Source organism: Ceratotherium simum, chromosome 2 (genome assembly GCF_057802395.1).
Source record: "Ceratotherium simum simum isolate JZ-2026a chromosome 2, ASM5780239v1, whole genome shotgun sequence".
Lineage (NCBI taxonomy): Eukaryota > Metazoa > Chordata > Mammalia > Perissodactyla > Rhinocerotidae > Ceratotherium > Ceratotherium simum.
The window spans coordinates 46238400-46258524 of NC_141901.1; the positions used below are offsets into that span (position 1 = coordinate 46238400).

At 38.7% G+C, this 20125-nt stretch overlaps 1 protein-coding gene across 1 annotated transcript; it reads right to left on the minus strand.

Moving 5' to 3' along the window:
• Window positions 1–3762: 3762 nt before the first annotated feature.
• Window positions 3763–12564, minus strand: FCGR1A (Fc gamma receptor Ia). Its single transcript, XM_087444213.1, has 6 exons — window positions 12468–12564; window positions 12049–12069; window positions 11014–11271; window positions 6529–6780; window positions 5281–5565; window positions 3763–4396 (listed from the first exon to the last, which is right to left on the minus strand). Exons 1-6 carry the CDS (start codon window positions 12496–12498, stop codon window positions 4215–4217), a joined length of 1029 nt encoding a protein of 342 aa, XP_087300339.1. The 5' UTR covers window positions 12499–12564; the 3' UTR covers window positions 3763–4214.
• Between the last annotated feature and the right edge of the window lie 7561 nt (window positions 12565–20125).

Here is a 20125-nt window from a genome sequence, read left to right on the forward strand (position 1 = left end):
GTGTGAATTTGAAGTCATCCACATTTAATCAAGATGGCCAAACACAATCATAGGAAGGCAGGTCATGAAAATGCTAGTAATTATGAAAACTGAAACATACTTCATTATATTCCCTTCAGTTTCTGGTCAAAATTTTAAAGCCTTTTTTTTTTAGCTACTGTTAATGCACCTCCAGTCAAAGACCACCAAGAACACATCTGTAGTTGAATAAGTTGGGTTTATTACTCCTTTCAGTGAGGGAGGACACGCACCGTGGAGCGCCATGGGGGAGTCTCAGCATGAATTGGTTTGCTTTCTGCTGGGTCTTGCGTTTCTCTCCCATCTGGTAAGATTCCCACTGCCCCTAAGGAGGCTTAGCCTCCCCCATACTTCCAGCTGCTTGGAGAGCCAGGAGAGGTTCCAGTAACTTGTCCTTTCTGTTTTGTTTCTTTGGTCCTTGTTCCTGAGGAAATGTTTTGGAGAAATATTTGTGGAAGCATATAGATGAAGACTTATTCATTTATTTTTCTCTCCAGGTCAGAACACTTTTGGGGGCAGTAGTTCTAGATTTAGGTAAAGAACTGATAGGAGGTAGCTTAAGTTGAAGAGATATTGGAAGTAAATGCAGAATAAGAAGAAAATGTAATTATATATTAAAGTGTCTAGTATAGTAGGCTACAAAATCTGATTGAAAGGTTGTTATACTAGTATGCAGAGGAAAGGGATACTGGGACAAAGAGAAGGGAGGGATAAGTCCTTCCTGGAAGGTTCAGAAAAGCTTGAAAGAAGATATAAGTAAAGAATGAACGGGAATTCACCAGCTGAAGATGACCACCCATTTGTCTCATTTTACCAATCAAGACTGATACTTAGGGCATAAAAGCCGAGGTTACACGAGAGCAACAGACAAAAGATGACTTAAAAACCAGTCATTGATATCCCTGAGTTGGCCCAGTCAAAACAAGCAAGGTGTCTTAGTTTAGGTTCCCCCAAAAGAGGACCCTGAGACCAAGATTTGGGTGCAGATAGCTTATTTGGGAGGTAATCTCAGGAAGCACAATGATGGGAATGGAGAAATGAGGCAAAGAAGAGAGGAAAGTCAGTAAAGGAGGCACTGATGAGTGGGTTGCCACTGAGGGAATTGGGGCTCAATCCTCCAGGGGGGCCCTCTGAGACACCACAATCCCATTGAGGGATGACAAAGTGGGGGATGTTTATCTGCTAACTTTCATCCCTCATTGGTAGAGGATCCGTTCTGGGTCTTTAACTCTTTGGTGCTTCTGACTTTCCCTGAATGCCAGTTTGCATAGCAGAGCAGCCTTCAAGAATCAGAGGCATTTTGGAGAAGTGCCTGCAGGTGACCTCTGGAGTATGCAGAGGGGGTGTGGGACGGGCCAATGGTGGCGCACAAACCACAAGAAACAGAATGGCTCTTTCCCAGTGATAATGCCAAAAGGCCTGATCCAAAGGCTCAGGTGAGCAACCATCTCTCTGACTTTTTTCAGCCATGCCTCTCCCTGCAAACTGAAAAACTGGCATGAAGAATCAAATAAATCAGTGCACTTGTCTTTATGTATGAAACAATGTAGATTTAGTGAATCAAAAAATGAGACTCTGGGGTCAAGTTTCTCTATGGGTGCCTGTTATTTTGTCTCTAGACAGACCTAGAGAACCTTTCACTTTCCTTCCCATGGTTTCTGGGTTCCCAAGTGGAGTTATTACCCACACCCACCCCCTGCCCACATATACAGGCTTTCCCCAAAGGTGGAGGATGGTGAGCAAAGAAGGGATCCCAGGTCCTTTGGGCCTCTGTCCCCATCAGGATCCGGTGATTTCTGTTTTTGTTTCCATTACTGGATGGAATAAAAATAAAGAGGAGTGAGCCCTTAGATAGATTGGGGCAAATGCTAAGGAGAGGCATCCGACCCCTATAGGGAAATTGGAGGGCTGAGCACCCACCTGGAGAAAGTATGAGGTGGTACCAGGCCTTGACCAGACCCAGCACCAAGGCTTGGGGATTAGGCAGATAGGCCTTAATTTGGGAGATCCCAAGAACCTATTCCTGGCACAGCTATAAGCCAGAAATAAGGGTAGACTGACGTGCCACTTAATCAATCATGAAACTGATTTAGTCAAATCAATTATTTAAGCACTGAAGTACTTATGAGAAAAAATTGTGACAAAGATACATGCATGGAAAAGTCTGGAAAGGAAGCACACAAGAAGAGAGTGGGGAAGGAGGAAGCACTTCATGATGCTTTAGAAATGACTGGTTCCATTCCAGCTTCACCCCAGTGCTCTGTCTACATCCATGTCTGCCCCCACCTTCTGCCCCCAGGGATCGCTTTCCCTGAAATTCTGTCTACCCTGTGAGGGTAGGCAGAGCTCTCTCCTCTGAGTGTGAATGTCACTTCCTGCTTCAGTTCAATTCCTCAGGCTAGAGTCTTCTACAGGCGGTCCCTCTACAGAGGGTCTTTGGGCCTCTTTCCTATGGGATTCATTCCCTGCAATTCTTATTTCCCTGTTTCCCCAGTCCATAAGATCAAACGTTATGTGCAATCAATGAAACTCTTGTTATTATATATGAACATTTCTTTTAACACAAATGTTAGAGTTGTTGCACTTCTGTTAAGATGATAATTATTGTACTTTTTTCTGAAGGTGAAGGGGAGAAGAGCATTTTCATTGTCTACAGACTAGAAAGCAGTGGGCGAAGGTGCTCTTCCATCTACTTCAAGTTTCAGGTTGCTTGAGGGTGCTTCTAGGTGGTGGGTGTTAAAGGTGAGCCCTGCCATGTGGAGCCAGGACAGATGCTAGGCAGGGATGCATCCTTGTTTCACAGATAAGCTACATTTTTTTTAAACCAAATAATCTAGAATTATGTTGCTAGATTTGTTTATACCCCTTTTGGTTTTTTCTAAGCTTTAGTAAAGTCTTATTCATTTATTTCAGTTTTATCTCAGCTGGTTATAGAGTAGCAGGAAAATATTTTGTTTCCAAACTAGAGCCCACGTGGGAGAGCAGCATCTCTTGAAGCTAGATAGTAATCATCCAGAAAATCAGAAGGGTAAAGTAAATCTGTGGAGGTAAGAGCTGGGGCCTTATGATATCACTGCTCCTCCCCACTTGAAACCTCTCCTTGCAGTGCCATGCCTGGAGATCTGGGTTTAAGTTATCAAGGACAGCAGCAGTTACATTCTGCCTTCCTATAGGGCAAGGGACTGGGACAGACAAGCAGGACCCCTAATGTCTCTGGACACAGAGAGGTTATGAGAAAGCCTCAAATGAAAGGGCAAAAATAATGCACCCATTTCTCATCGTGCGTTACTCCCTCGTATCTCTGTAAGATGTATGGATGCAGTCCCCGCTAGTGTGCTAAAGGAGAAAAGCTGTGGACTAACCCTCCTGAGCACCACAGAGGGGTGAGTTCTCTCATTCTTATGGTCCCTCAGAAATCATTATAAGTGATATTTCCTTCTTTTGTGTCTATACTATTCCCTCTTGTCTCCCTCATATCCTCTCTCTCTCTTTCTCTGTCTCCCTGGCCCCCCTCATTCTGTCTCTCTTTCTCTGTCTTAATTTCTTACACATATGTATACCTTTACCTTTTAACCCTGTGCCCCCAAATATATTATTGCTCAAACTACCTAATAGGATAATCAGGTTAGACTTGACTTCTAAGTTTTTAAAGATTTCTTTAGAGTAGGTCTCACTTCAAATCATCCCTGATTACCAAATTTCCAAGTTGATCTCCATTGAAGTCAGCTCATTTATTTGCTTTATTTAAGAGTTAAATGCCATGGGACTCACAGTTCTAGTGTCTTTCAACTTGTGGATGTTTGTGCCCCAACGCTTACCCAGAGAGGAAGGGGTAGGGACTGTTTAGATCTATGGGCACCCACTGAGCTGCTGCTTCTGCCCTCCCTCCTGGGGCTTCTTCTGGTGTGTCTTTCTTGCAGCTGTTCTTACTTCTGATATTTCAGCTCTTCTTCAAACTGTCTTTCTTTTTAAATTTTTTTTAAAAATTTTTATTTATTTATTTTTCCCCCAAAGCCCCAGTAGATAGTTGTATGTCATAGCTGCACATCCTTCTAGTTGCTGTATGTGGGACGCGGCCTCAGCATGGCCGGAGAAGCAGTGCGTCGGTGCGCGCCCAGGGTTCCAAACCCAGGCCGCTGGCAGCGGAGTGTGAGCACTTAACCGCTAAGCCACGGGGCCGGCCCATGTCTTTCTTTTTAAAGGTAGGAAGATACCGCCTTCTCATGACCAGAGTCCAAAGAGATTTCTAAATTCCACTTTTTCTTTCTTTGAAGTTCCTTACGTATTATCACATAGAAAACAGTGTCCACCAAAAATATTACTCCCATTGCCAGATGGAAAAGGACATGAAACCAGACAGAAGTTGGTGACCGGAGCCCTGAAACAGAAAATGACAAAGAGAAGAAATGCTTTTTAGAAACCAGAGGGATCTGGCTGAGTTATGTTTGGAACAGGAAGTTGGCTGGGACCTGATATGCCAGTTCCCAGTGGAGACACTGGTAGTTTCAGGGGGGAGGAAGTAGCTGGAGGTAGCTCCAGCTGGGCTATAAGGTGTACGGACTCAGGGCAGGATCCTCATAAGAGCCTAATCACCGGGGCCCTGTCGGTGGACTTACTCCCTAGTTTCAGAGACAACTGCTATTTCTATGCCATTTAATGCTTGAAATAAATTTGGGTTGAAGATAAACTTTTTTCCTAAACAGTTTTTGTTCTGGAGCTCACAATCTCTCCACCTCAGCCAGATATAGACACTTGGGCAAGTATTTATGCGCAACCCACAAAATCTCTGTCTCACCAATCTACCAAGGGAGCTCCTTGAAGTAAGAACTGCACCCCAGTATCTTACCTGGGGTGAAAATAAATAGGAGGAACTCAATATATTATTGATTATATTGTTGGTGAGAGAGAGGGGGAAAGAAGAGGAGAAAAGAGGAGAAGAGAGAAGAGGAGAGGAGAGGGAGGTGAGAGAGAGGAAAAAATAGAAAATAAAGAAGAGAAGAAAAGAAAAGAAGGAAGGAAGGAAGGACAAAAAGAAGGAAATAAATGGAGGAAGGAAAGGAAAAGAAATGAAAGAAATAGGAAGGAAAAGAAATTTAATGAAGTTTGGGAGGAGAATAGTGAAGTTCTGAGTTAAGAGTGGAAAGGCCTGTTCATGGGTTTTTCATGGATGGGCCATGAAATCCCCTTGAACAGATCTCAGTCCCATAGGAGAAAAGGGAGCATCCTCTCTTGTGCCAGTCAATTCCCATCATTCTCACCCACCAAGAACTTGAAGCTCCAACTCAGGGCTGTGCTTGATGACATTTCCATCTTCTGTGGTAGCCTCACACTGGTATAGCCCAGAATCTTCTCTTTTAGCAGTTAGTATCTGGTATTCAGAGGATGTGTTCCTGCTCATCAGGATCTTTCTGTCCACATAGAAGGAGAAGTAAAGCTGCAAACCAGGCCTCTGTAGGAGCAACTTGGTTTCACAACTCAGGTTGACCAGATTCCCCTCCAGGATCGGTAATGATGAGGATACTTTCAGCACTGGGGCTGGAAATAGCTCTAAAGAAAAAGTTGACAGGGACAGGGTTGCCTGCTTCAGTGTCAAGGTTCTTTTACAGAAGATATACCCCCACCCTCTTTGGGAAGCCTGCGGCTAGAGAACGCATCCGTAAGACATAATTTTTCCCACTTCCAGCAGAGAGGCATTCTTGGGGTTTCCTCATAGATATACTTACAGTTGCCAGCTTGCTCACATCCTACAGGGGAGAATACCTCTACATAGTCCATGTTCCCCTGACTAGCCATGTTATTTATTATATGACCATGCACTTTTAGTAATGGTTGACCAGGAGTGGACATTGGCTCACACTATCCAGGTCAGTGACTCATTACTTGTGTTCCTGCCTCAAAAGATAATCTGGGACAATAATTTCTTTCCCATAGGAGGGAACTATTTTTCAGACAGAAAAAAGTTGCTAGTGGTTGTGACTACTAAGATGAAAGGCCATGAAAGAGTCACAACAAGGGTGGTGTGCAAACTGGAACAAAGGAAGCTGCTTAGTTAGCAGATGCTCAGAAAGAAGGGGAACCAGAGAGTCCACGTTTTCTCTGAAAGACAGACAGAAAGTACATACAACAAAGTCCTAATGTCTTTCTGGCTTCTGTTTCTATGGAGCTTTTATGAGGTTCCATTGGGTTATTTTCTAATATCTCTCCTACCTACCTTAAGTGAGTCTCTATTCCTTGCAGCTAAAATAAAATTGATGAAATGGATCCTCACTATGTCCTGGCCTTGACATTAGCTCCAGTGATTATTGATGGACCACTGTGGAAAGGGCAATGGACTGGGACTTAGATGACCTCAGTTCTGGTCCCGGCCCAGCCACTGGTCATTGTGTGGCCTTCAGTAAGGCAGTTTACCTGTTTGGAGCTCAGTTTCTTCACTTACAATTTGAAGAGATGATTTATGATGGTTCCTCTGGTCCTTACAACTATAGCTCTATGACTATTCAGATGCAATACCTTTTACAGTGATAGGTACTCCTGCTGATGTGTAGCGATGCAATCCCAGGCCTGAGCAGTGATAGATGCCATTGTGACTCACGTTGGTTTTCCGAATGGTGAATTCAGAATTCCAAGGAGAAAATTTAAAGGCTTTGCCATCTTGATAGAAAAGTATATTGTACACCCGCTTATTCTTCCATCCATGACACCTCAAGGCCAGAGGTTCCCCTTCAATGAAGACTCTGTTAGAGACCTGGAGTAGTAGCCAATCTGAAAAACATGGACACAAAATATATGTATACAGTGGTAGAGGCACAAGGAGGCCAAAGCTGAGCCTTCTTATCTTCTTATTGGCTTTCTCCTCTTTTTCTCCTTGCAACATTCTAACCTCAGAGCTCCGCTGAATTTGAGGCCTGTCTCCCATTCCTCAAATGTCTTTAGCCTTGCTGGGAAGAAAAGTGATCTTTACTGGCAGCTGTGTACACAGCCCCTTCTTATGTTCCCTTTCCAGATGCCAGAAGTTGCTAGGGACAAAAACAGTTTACTCAATATAGTAGGCAGAATTCTAAGATGACCTCAATGAGTCACAGTCTTGTATAATCCCCTTGAGTGTGGGTGGAACCTATGACTTGCTTCCAGCCAACAGAATATGACAAAGGTGATGGGGTGTCACTCCCATGATTATGTTACATTATATAAGACTCTGTCTTAGCAGACTAGACTGAGAGAGTCTCCTGCTGGCCTTCAGGAAGTGAGCTGCCATGTTGTGAGAAAGCCTGTGATGGCCATTTGGCAAGGGGCCTCTAGAAGCTGAGATTGGCTCCCAGCTGACAGCCAGCAAGAAGGTGGGGACCTCAGTCCTACAACCACAAGGAACTGAATTTTTCCAATGACTGTGTGAGCTTGGAAGAGCTGTAGAAAGGTACACAGCCCAGTCCAACACCCTGATTACAGCTTTGTAGGACCCTGACAGAGCACCCAACTAAGCTGGGCTGGGACACCTAACTCCTGGAAAGATAATATCTTTCCAGGATATGTCTGCTGTTTTAAGCTCTTAAGTTTGTGGCAATTTGTTACACAGCAATAGAAAAGTAATACATTCGAACTCCTGACAAATTTGTTAATGGGATCACACGTACCAAGACAAACACACAGAATGGAAACCATATCCAGATGCATATATGCTACTAAATTGATAGGAACACTCACATATGTGCAGATCAGTGATATAGCTGGTAAAAACAAGCTCCAAGTCAAACGGACCCTCTCTTTTAATGTACACCTCTACACATAACCAAAAATGCCTTCTTTACTCTTTCTTCTCTGGAGCAATTGGTTTGGCTAAATAAGGATGAAGTTCTTAAAGGACAAAAGAAGAAGAGACAGTAGTGCTTTTTTCCCCTCGGAAAGAACAGAAGGCAGGTATTCCAGTGCTATGTTATCTTTACAGTCTTGGATGTTGCCATTGAGCTTCTAAATATAATGAATACTCTTTCCTCCCTTATTCCTGTTCCCAACCAAGAGGTGCTCAAAGCCTGGACTGCCCAAACACACAGATACCTTTGCTTTATACATCCACAAACATAGTGGGAAGTTTTAATATACCTCCATCACAAACTGTCCAAAATACTAGTAATGATATAAAATATTTGAATGACACAATTAATAGACTTGATATGTGGATTTATATAGAATGCTGTACCTTAGAAAGAGAAAATTCATATACTTTCCAAACACACGTGCAACAGTTATAAAAATTAAGCACGTACTAGGCCACAAAGCGATTTTCAACAAATACCAAGGAACTGATATCATAATTAACACAAATTCTGACCAAAATGCCATAAAATTAGACATCAATAATAAAAAGCCACCATCCAAAAACACTTCTAAACAATTCATGAGTAAAAAAAAAAAAGAAATTATAATGGAAATTAAAAATAGTTAGCTTTAAGAGATAATGGGAATATTACATATTAAAAGTTGTGGGATGTGGCTTTTAGCAGACGTCACTAATTTCCTACTCAAAAACCATTCTCCCCATCTTCCTCACTTTGGAGTAGAAAGGGGGCACTCCTTCTAAGTCATATGATTAGGACTTGGGTTCACAAACCAGCTGTATTTTCTTGGTCTCAGCACACACAGATTTAAAGTGACTGAGAATTAGTGTAACTGAAATTAAATCCTCCACTGCTGACTAACTATGGCAAAACATTTTTAAAATAGGGTATAGACAGCACCAACCAAAAAACTTCATGTATTGTACTGCAGTAAAATTAAGAACTTTTGTTCACTGAAAAAATTAAAAAACATAATGAGATAGCAAAAAGGCAAGCCACAAAGTGGAAGATATTTGCAATACTTGACACAGGACTCATATCCAGAATATATAAAGAACTCCTACAAGTCGATAAGGAAAAGGCAGACAACAATAAAAAAAAATTGGCAAAAAACCTGGACAGGTATTTTACGAAAGAGAGTATCCAAAAGGTAATAAACGTGAAAAATGAAATGCTCAATATCATTAGTCATCAGGGAAGTGTAAATTAAAACCATAATGTGATCTTACTGCACATGCACCAGAATGGCTACAATGAAAAAAACTAGAAACACCTAGTGTTGACGAAGATGAGGAGGAATCAGAACTCTCACACTCTGCTGGTGGGAGTGTAATGTGGTATAAGCACTTTGGAAATCTAAAGCTGAATGTATGCATATTTTGTGATCTAGCAATTCTACTCCTAGGCATATTCCAACGGAAATGTGTCCATAAGTGCACTAAATGACATGGTCAAAAATGTCCGCAGCAGTACTCTTTGTAAGAGGCCAAAACTGGATAAAACCCAAGAGTCCCTCAACAGAATGGATAAATATGCAATATTATACAGTAACAAGAACAAATGAACTGCAACTTCACAACATGTATGAATCTCACAATCAGCATGAGAAAAAGAAGGTAGACACAAAAGAGTACAAACTGTACCATACTGCATCCATTTATATGAAGTTAAAAAATAGGCAAAATGCTATGGTGTTAGAAGTGTGTGTTGGGGGATTGTGGCTAGAAATGGGCAAGAAGGAGTTTCTGTGGTTCTGGAAGTGTTCTATTTCTTGATCTGGCTGCTGTTTACTTTGTGAAAATTCACTGAGGTGTACATTTAAGGTTTTTGTATGTTATACTTTAATAAAAATTCACATTAAAATATAATGTAAACAGATATATAATGTAATAATGTAATATACAACAATGTATGTAAAAGATATTATTTTCAATAAGTCACCAATGCTGGGAGTTCGAGAGTCTGGGCAGAGGCAAAGAAAATGGCTTCTTTCCAGTCCTAGTTCATTTTTTTTCACTTGAACCGTGAAACAATTCTGCTTCTGCTCAAACTACACAAAGTCTCTTGTTAAAACAGTTCTGTCAGCTCCCCTAACCTCTCTAGCCTAGGAACTGATTCCTAGAGTCCTAAGAGACACACACAGCGTTTTCTCTGACATTCTCAACGTTTCCTTAGCTGAAGCCCATTTCTTCCAAAAGCAACGTAATCCGCATAAATCTAATTCTGCTTCCAGCATGGATTATCAATGCATTATCAATTATCAATTGTTAAAGAAGTTTTAGCTTGTTGCTTTTGAATAACTAAATAATCCATTTGAATGGTTTGTCCTGAGCAATGAAACATTTTGCCCTGAAAAGTATTGCAGTCTCCATCTCTTGACAAATAGAAACTACTTACAGATTTAAGTGGATGGTGGCTTTTTTTTTCTGCTTCTATTTACCATAGTTTAAAACACTTAAAGTCTCATAGTAATTCTATGCCCAGAGCATTATCTTATAGACATACCGTAAAATGTACCCCATACTATATGTATGAAGATGTTTATTATGGCATTGTTTGTAAAAGCAAAAGAATGGAAATACACTAGGAGTTTACTAATAGGGAGAATAGTCAAATCAATGATAGCACAGCCATACAGCAGACATTTGAAAGTATGAGGTACATCTCTATTGATATAAACAGATCTCCAAGGTGGTAAAAGTAAGGTGTGGGACAGTATACGGAGTATTCTCCAACCACTTTTTAAAAAAGTTTATATATATTAACAGTTTTGTTTCTGTGAAAGTTGACTGTGGGACTAGGGGTTTGGGTAGGAGGGAGATTTCATTGTTAATCATTGTACATTTCTCTGAATTATTACTTACTATGTGCAGGCGTACCTTTTTTCAACAAAACTAGATAATTTTGAATCATAAAATCTTAGGGTCTGAATTTTACTCTAGATACCCTACTCACAGCTGCCCCAGTTGGGGTGCTGTTGGGGCACAGTTTAAAGACCCTAATGTGATGTTTTTTGTATCTTGACTTAATTTCACCTCGTAGGCACATAGAGCTGAGACTCATACTCAGATAAATCAGCACGCACACATCTGGCATCCAGAAAGGAGAAAACACAAAGGAAGACCTTGTGATTTCCAGCCCTCCTGCTCCACGCCATACTTACCTCTGTGGATTTCCAGCTGTATAGGGTCACTTGGCACTGAGAGACCTGTCTGGCATCTGTATTCACCACCATCATTGACGCTAGTAGCAGCGATTCTGTATCTGGGGGTCAAGATCTGAATGGTTGTGCCATTGAGAAACCACTGTGTAGAGCTGTTCTCAGGCAGATGGGGTCCCTCACACCATAAGGTTACATTTTCATCTTGGAATACACTGACCCATGGAGGCTGCAAGGTGATCACTGCCTTTGTGGGGTCTGCTTAGGGATTGAAAAAAAAAAAAGGACCAAGTGGAATAAAAGGGAAGTCTGAGCAATTGGTAAAGTTTTGTGGATAGCACAAGGAAAAAATGTACATTTAGATTAGATGGAAAAATAGGCAAGTGGGAACCTACAAGAGCCAATCATTAAGAGTGTCCAGACTCTGCTGCAGAGAGCTCTGTTACTAAATCTGCGTCTAGGTGTTGGAGATTTTGGGTTCCGGAGAAATAAATGACTAATTTGGGTCTCATTGTTGGTAAACAATGAAGCAGGGTTTTAAACTAAGGCAAACTGATTGGAGCCGATTTTCTGATCGTCTGTATTATACTGTCTCTGAGGGTTAATATCAGGCCTTAATTAGCATCTGCATTGGAAATCGAGGTTCAAATTCCTCACTTTGAATCCTTCAGTACCTGCTTGATTCTCTCTGAGGAAAAAAAAAGTACTCAGCTTTCTTCTAAAGGGGACTTTTTTGGGACATGTTGGAAAACGCAGCAGAGCTGCTTCTGTATTTTTGCAATTCTGGCCCTTTCCTGCTATTATATATACATTTAAGCATTTAGTTCAGAGGTTAGGGCTCATTCAGAAAATATTAGAGACAAACCTTAAAAACCAGGATTTTATAAAAATCATACTCTGAATATAGGATATTTTACATAATTTATAAATCTTTCACCTTTCTATTCTCTCCCTATACTCTCTTTTCAGGATAATGGGATCATCATTTGGAAGCAGGAATGTAGCAGAGGAAGAGAAGTTGAGTTGGACATTACTCACCCACTTGCCCACCAACTGGAACTGTAAGAGAGCAAAGAATAGAGACATCAGTTGGTCGGGGGGAAATGACAAAGAAGGGAGAATTGGGGAGACAATTAATGTAGACTATGAGGGGCCAGCTCAGGTCTCCTGAGTTTCTCTCTATCCCTTTCCCTAAACCAGTACAGAGGTACTGAACAGCCTACAGCTGGTTTTTGATGAGGCTCTATTTTGACATTATGCTTCCAGACTTAGTGTTACTCTGAGTCTCCCTTCCCATCCTCTTGATATAATAAACACCAATAAAGCATGAAGCACAGATACAGTTGTCTCCATACTCATGAGTTCTAGCCTAGGATACTAAAGGAAGACAAAAAAATCCTGAGTTCCCATAACCAGAGCCTGTACCCTTCTAACTACCCCCTCTAAGCCCAACTTACCCCAAAGGAGCAGAGCTGTGAAGAGCCACATGTTGTCTCCAAGCTGATGGGAACAGTGAAATACGTAACATGCAAGATGTTGAAGACTTTCTGCTGTGGGCTCTGGAGCCAAGATTAGAAAAGAGGAAGGAAATTGTCACTTCTGACTGCTTTAATTATGTTCCTTTTCTGGGGAAATATATTCCTAATTCTTGAAGCATGCTCTCCCCATTCTCATACTTCTTGGCCCATCTCTCCCAGTTTGAAACTCTGGGTTTTGGGTTTATGAAACTCTAAGAATCCAAGGAAAGAGCTCAAGTTTTACTGACATTCTATTCTGATTATATTCTCCCTCTACCAATTCTGTTTCTTGGGGCTAGAATATGGCAAATCTCTATTTTTAAAATTGGTTCAAAACCTGGCTAATGCCTCCAAAACTTGATCATTTAAATCCAGATTATTCTATAGCAGCCTCTATGAGGTGTGTGAGGAATTACTAATCTGCAAGAGCCCCCCTAATACAAACCAGCCTCTCTTCCTCTGGGAACACATGCAGGATCAATTTCTCATTTTGGTTTAAAAAAAAAACGCCATCTCTTTGAAAGACATTATGAATTTGGGGTGTTTATCTTGGCTAAATCCAAGGAAATCAAATGTTTAATGTAAATGCTGTAGAAAAGAAAAAATAACATATATATATATATATACACATATATATGTATATATATATATATACACACACATATATATATACACATATATACATATATATATACATATATATATATATATATATATGAGAGGAAATATCCCTAAGAAGGGAGTTGCAGAGTAGAGGTGGGAAGCACTATGCCTGAGTTGGTTCCTGAGGCAGAATGTAAGGATAGAAAGAGATTTTTAGGTGTTCTGTTAAGAGAGAAAGAAAACTAAACAGAAACTAGGATGAGTTCAATGAGTGCCAAAGGGACTTAGGTAGCAATCTCACACTGATAGAGAATTAAAAATGATGACAAATGATGTTGTAGATTGAATTAGTGGCCCTAATTTCTCATCCCTCCCTGAAACTACACTATCTTCACAGCCTCATGAGAGGCTGAGAGTACTTCCCTGACCCTTGGCTTTAACTTTTCCATGTGACTTTCATGAAATGAAATGTGGATGGGAACAGCATTATGATAATTCTGAGCCTAGACCTTAGGAATCTTCACATATTACCTCTTACCCTCTGGTGCATCTGTGATTGTCGTGACAAGAACATGCTCTGGCTAGTCAGCTATATTGTGAGGCAGAGCTGTCCTAGCCATTGTAGCCTGAAGTAGAGCTGCTCCAGCTGCCCTGCAAACTTCAAGTGAGAAATAAATGCTTACTGTTGTATGCCACTAACATTTTGAAATGATTATAGAGCAATAGCTGACTGATACAAATGAAAAGCAAGGAAGCAAGATCTAGGAAGAACTCAGGATGTTCTGAGAGAGACGGGAGAACCCTCAGCTCATTGAAATTTATATTCAAAGTCTATATTCATAACTATTACACTGTTTTGTCTTCAAAATTTTCATTGTATGGATGTACCATAATTTATTTCACCAAACTTTCTTTATAGACATGCAGGTTATTTCTAATGTTTTACTGTTATGGCCAGCAATGAACGGTCTTGTACCCATCTTTAAATACTCGACTTATTTTTTCCGTAGAACACATTCCTAGAATCAGCATTGCTCAATCAAAGGAAATGTACATTTTTTCTTTGGATAGATGCTGTCGGATTGTCTGTTATCATTATCAATGCATATATTTGTACAGTGTTTATTATGTGCCAGGCAAATATGCTTGATATGTATTTTCTCATTTAATCCTCAGAATAAACTATGGGTAGACACTATTGTTATGCCCATTTTACAAATGAGGCAACTAGTCAAAGAGGAATTTGGTACTTTGTCCAAGGTTATAAAAAGTAGAAGCAGGATTCAAAATCAGGCAGTTTGATCTCCTTTACACTCTCAACAGTAGAGCATAACAGTACCCACCACATCCCTCACAATTCCTGATTTGTAGTAAAATAGCTGCTTCTTTGAAAAATGAGCAAATGTGTTTCCTTGACCAGGAAAACATGGGGGAATGAGTAGTGTTGTGGAAGAGGAATGAAAGACATCCATGACCTGGAAGGATGAAATACTTTTTTTCTAATAAGCATCTGTAGTTTCCAGATGTTGAGTAAATAGCCACTGATGTAGGTCTGAATCCAGTAAAAAAAACTAGGAGATAATGGAGCAAACATTGTAACTAAGGCAGAGTAGTCTCCAGTATTTATTGGCCAATGAAAATCACGAGGCTCACAAGAACCATTAGGAGAATTTACATCTATATGTGACATTTATATTTCCATATATTGGTGATATTTTATAATACCATCTTACTCATAGGCTTCATACTTTCAAAATCACTTCACAAATACGTTTTTATGAAAGGTAGATGCAAAGTCTCAGTTGCCTATTTTAACTAAAATCGTTCTCTTCTCTACAATAAAAAATGATTTGTGAACAATTATTTGATATATTTTTTATAAGGTAAGATAATTTAAATCTCATAAAGAATTGACCCCAAATTTATTTTATTTTTGCACTCTTTATGAGTAAAATGCAGTCAGTAATCCTTTTTTCCCTACCGAATCTTACCAACTGTATATTTTAGGAACTATTGAAATATATCAACTAAATTTTAGGTAAATAATTGTGTATAATTGTCTACAGCACCATTTTGCTGAACATGTTTTGTATGATGTTGTAACATCTCTTTAATAGCTGAAATATATTACCTTTATATACTTGATAATGCTGGAAGTGTTTTTCAGGAGATTCAGATAAACTTTACCTGATGTTTTTCTTCAACTACCATTTATGATAAAAAGTTCCCCATTCGTTCAATTTCTAGTTTCCATTAGAAATTCAACTGATTTTTCATTCTTATTCTTACTGCTTGATCTATCAAATCTTTCCCTGGTTCCTGCATCCTCAAAGTGATTTCATCAACTTGAAAAAAATTTAATCCACCTCTATGACTTTATATTTATATCATCTAGTCTTTTCAGTTAATTTCTGGTGGTGTTATAATTTGTCTTCTATGTTTGTTTCAATTTGGAATGACCTTGTCCATTTCCTCTTCCCCTAATCCCACTTTTTTTGGTCATCATGAATATATTCATTAAACCCTTTGTCTAATTTTCCTGTGTGCACTTGAGATTCCTTCGTAAGCTTTTTAGGAATCAAACCATTATAAATCTCAGTCTGTCTGCTTTTGCATACATTTTCCATCATTCTCAAGATAGCAAATCACTGCATTTTGATTTTGTTCCTTCGTCACAGCAGCAAGGGATTCTGGCCAAATTGAAAAGGCCAGAGGGGGAGGGGAGAAGGCTTAAAACATTTATGTAAAACATTTTATGTAAAACATTTACGTAAATGTTTTATGCAAAACATTTATGTAAAACATCTCTTGTGTTCTGAAACAGAGAAACTCTTCACATGAACTCCTCCCCCAACTTTTAGCTGTCTGATAGTGTGAGTCAGCACTATTTTGAAAGGCCCTCATCTAGTACTATAAGTGGGGGAGACCACAGTCATTTGTTGGATCATAGTGTGTGAAAGCTCCTGATCTTCTGTGTTCCCCAAGCTAGCACTATCTTCCCTCCACCACTTTGGTGTGTCAGGGAAACACCTTAAGAGTCATGGTGACATGGGCAGGAGGGAATTGGTCAAGATGGGAGTTTGTGAATAGAAGGGGTAGATGGGTTAGGAAGGTAGGGAGGTAGGAGGTTGGCCACAAACTCTTCCTCATTCTTTTGCCCTTGTTCCACCCCAGGAGAGAAAAAATCCTTATTTCTTTTCAGAACTTAAAAAAATTTATGCAATATTTTATAAAAATGAAACAATGTGTAATATATATGTGTATATAGTTATGATACACAATGAGCAAATGAATACTTATGAACCCACCACTCAAATTAAGAACTAAAATATTATTAATAACATACCAGATTTCCAGCCAAGATAGAGTAGTAGAGATTGGATTTATCCTCTCAGCTGAAATAAAAATAAAAATGAACAAAATATATTAAACAACGGTTTTTAAAACAGTGGACATCAGGCAACAAAGCACAGTCATCCCTGAGGGATGGGAAAGAGATGATCCTGTGATTGCCCCAGCTCACTGCATTGAGGGGGTCTCCAGGCTGTGGTGCTGGGAGGGGAAATTCAGGCAGAGCCCGGTGGAATCCCTGAGTTGAGAAGATGGAGCTGAGAATCTGGAGAGGCCAAGCTGGCTAGAGTTCACAGGCCAAAGAACTAGAAAGGAGAAAACTGCACAGAGAGGGAATTCCCCAGATCTGCAGGGGATCCCCTTCAAGTATTCAGCAGAGTAGTGACCAGTTATTTGTGTGAGAAAACTACCTCAGGCCTGGGAAAGAACAACTTGAAAGGATTAGATGGAATAGCACTCAGTGCTCACACAGGGCTGGAAATAGTGCCAGTTCCCAACAGCCAGAAAGGAAAATATCATAATTCATGAGGTATGTGATAGAATACTCAGAAGGGTCTTACCTCAGTAAAGTTGAGATATGGAAGATATCAAAAGACCAAAATCCAACTTTTAGAAATGAAAACATACATTGGATGGGATTAAGAGCAGATTAGACATTGCATAAGAAAAGGTTAGTGAATATGAAGACATTATAGCAATAGAACCTATCCAAAATGAAACACAGATTGAAAAAGAAAATGAAGAGGATCAGTGAGGTATGGGACAACTTCTAGTGGCCTAAAATGTGTAATTGGAGTCCCTAAAAAGGAGAAGGGGGGACAGAAAATATATTTGAAGAAATAATGGCCCCAAATTTTCCAAACTTGATGAAAACTGTAAATTCATGGATACAAGAATCTCAACAAACCCCAAGCACACACACACACACACACAAGCCATGAAGAAAACAACGTAAGGACATCATAATCAAATTACTGAAAATTAATGGCAAAGAGAAAAAAAATCTCAAAAGCAGCCAGAGAAAAAAGATATGTTACATACAGACAGAGGAATGAAGATAAGGATGACATCTGATTTTTCATTGGAAACAATGCAAGTGAGAAGACAACGTAGCAATATCTTTAAAGAACTGAAGGAAAACAGTCTGTCAACCTAGAATTCTGTGCCCAGTGAAAATATCAGTCAAAAACAAAGGTATTATACGTATGTGAATTTTTAATTTTATAAGATGATGCCAAGTTAATTTCTAAGTGGCTATACCAGTTTACACTACCATCAGCAGGATATAAGCATTTCTATTTTGCTAATTTCCTTGCCGATACTTGATATTGTAGTAAGACTTCTTAGTCTTCCTCCCCAATTTTATGGTTATAAACTAGCACTCTGTTGTAGTCTTAATTTGCATTGCCCTGATTGCTAATAAAGTTGAACACTTTTTCATATGTTTATCCACCATTTGTGTAGTTTCCTCAATAAAATATCTGTTTGTGGCTTTTATTTTGCTTATTTTGTGCATTTTTATCTTTTTCTTAATGATTTGTAGACGTTTTAAGATTTAGTCTGGATATCAACCCTTGGGGGTTATACGTGTTGCAGTTATTTTGTGATTTGTGACTCATCTTTTCACTTTCTTTATGTTGTCTTTTCACATACAAAAGCTCTTAATTTTAGTGTAAATTTATTGATATTTCATTTTATGGTTAGTATTGTCTTGTTTATGAAGTCCTTACCTATTCCAAAGTATTTTCTTCTAAAAGTTTTAAACTTTTGCCTTTTACATTTAAGTCTTAAGTCTATCTGTAAACAATGTCTGTATGTGATGTGAAGCAGGTATCCAATATCTTTTTTTCCACATGTATAACCAATTGTCCCAGCACCATTAAAAAACTTAAATCATTCCCTCTCTGATATGAACTGCCAATTCTATCATAAAATGTTTTCATATATATGTGGTTCTCTTCCTAGAGTCTATGCTGTTTCATTTGCAATTTTCTTATCCTTGTGCCAATATCATTTTGTCTTAATACTATGGCTTTATAATACATCTTGACATATGGTGGTGCATGTCTCCCTAACTTATCCATTTTTAAGAGTGTCATAGTTATTCTTGTGTTGTTGCTCATTCATGTACATATTGAATCAGCTTGTCAGATTTCTTAATATTTTTTGGATTTAGATCAGAATTACATTGATTATGTAAATTAATTTGGGGAGGATTTGTATCTTTAAGACATTGAGTCTTTTAAAACATGAATTTAGTATATCTACTCAATTTTTTAGTGTTACTCAATAATTTTCCTTAAGTTGCATAGTTTTCTCCATATATATCTTGCACAGATCTTGTGGGATTTCTTCCTAGGGGTGCGTGTGTGAGTATCTTTGCTAATTCAACTGGTAATTTAAAATTTAAATTTTCTAAATGTTTGTTTCTGGTATAATGGAAATGCAGTTGATTTAGGGAGCAATAATTTTATATTCATATACTTTACTAAAGTCTTTAAAATTTTTTTCAGATTATTTATTTTCAGATTCTTTTGTGTTTTTTCATAGAAATTTATATTATCTGCAAATGTTATAGAGCTTTATTTCTTTCTTTCCAATCCATATACAGTTATTTTCTGTAGGATTTTGGTAGATATATTTTTTTCAGGAAAATGATGCTTTATTTCTTAGTTTGCTAACTTGTAAATGCTTGTTAAATTTTATTGAATGCTTTTTCTTTGTGAATTGAGATGATAATATAATTTTCCTCCCTAAATTTGTTAATGTGCCTAATTATATATATAGATTTTCTGCTGTTAAAAAACTCTTAAACTCCCGAGTAAATCTAATTTCATCATGATTTATCGTGTATTTTTAGATATTGATGGATTTGGCTTGTCAATGTTTTGTACTTAAAATTTCTGCATTTACATTCGTCATAAATTTCACCAGAAGTTTGTCAATGTTGTCAATTTTTTCGAAGAACCAACTTTAGACTTTGTAGATTCTATTTATTGTATATCTTTGTTTCTCTCTCTTTTTTTTTCCTGAGGAAGATTTGCCCTGAGCTAACCTCTGTGCCAATCTTCTTCTATTTTGTACGTGGGTTGCCACCACAGCATGGCCACTGACGAGTGGTGTACGTTTACACCTGGGAACTGAACCCCAGGCTGCTGAAGTGGAGCACGCCCAACTTAGCCACTAGGCTGTGGGACCGGCCCCTTTGTTTTTGTATTTTAATGATTTTTGCTCTTATTTTTATTATCTTCCTTCTCTTTCTTTCTTTGGATTTATTCTGTCATTTTTCTAACTTTAAGTCTCATGCTTAGGTTATTAATTTAAACTTTTTTCACTTCTAATATAAGAATATAAGAGTTCCTTTTTTATTCTAATTACTATTTTAGCCACATCTCATTAGTTTGGATTCATGACGTTTCAATTATTGGTTATTGATAAGTATTTTAAATTTCCTTGACTTTTAAAAAGTTTTTTATTTTATTTGCTATTTTTCTTTTTCTATTTCCCTCTTCTCATGGTTTGGAATTTTTACATACTATTTCTATTCTTTAGTGATTCTCCTAAAAGTGTATGTTGCATATTTTATATAAGAAATTATGAAGGTAATCACCAGAATGAAATCACTGGAGGAAAATCCTTCCACC

Excerpts from the sequence above, each read along its gene's own strand:
- FCGR1A (XM_087444213.1), bottom strand. The coding sequence starts at position 12,498 with ATGTGGCTCTTCACAGCTCTGCTCCTTTGGG. Across the intron at positions 12,070-12,467 it reads CACAGCTCTGCTCCTTTGGG|TTCCAGTTGGTGGGCAAGTG; the intron begins GTAAGTTGGGCT and ends GCTCTCTTACAG. Across the intron at positions 6,781-11,013 it reads ACAGCTGGAAATCCACAGAG|ATTGGCTACTACTCCAGGTC; the intron begins GTAAGTATGGCG and ends CATGTTTTTCAG.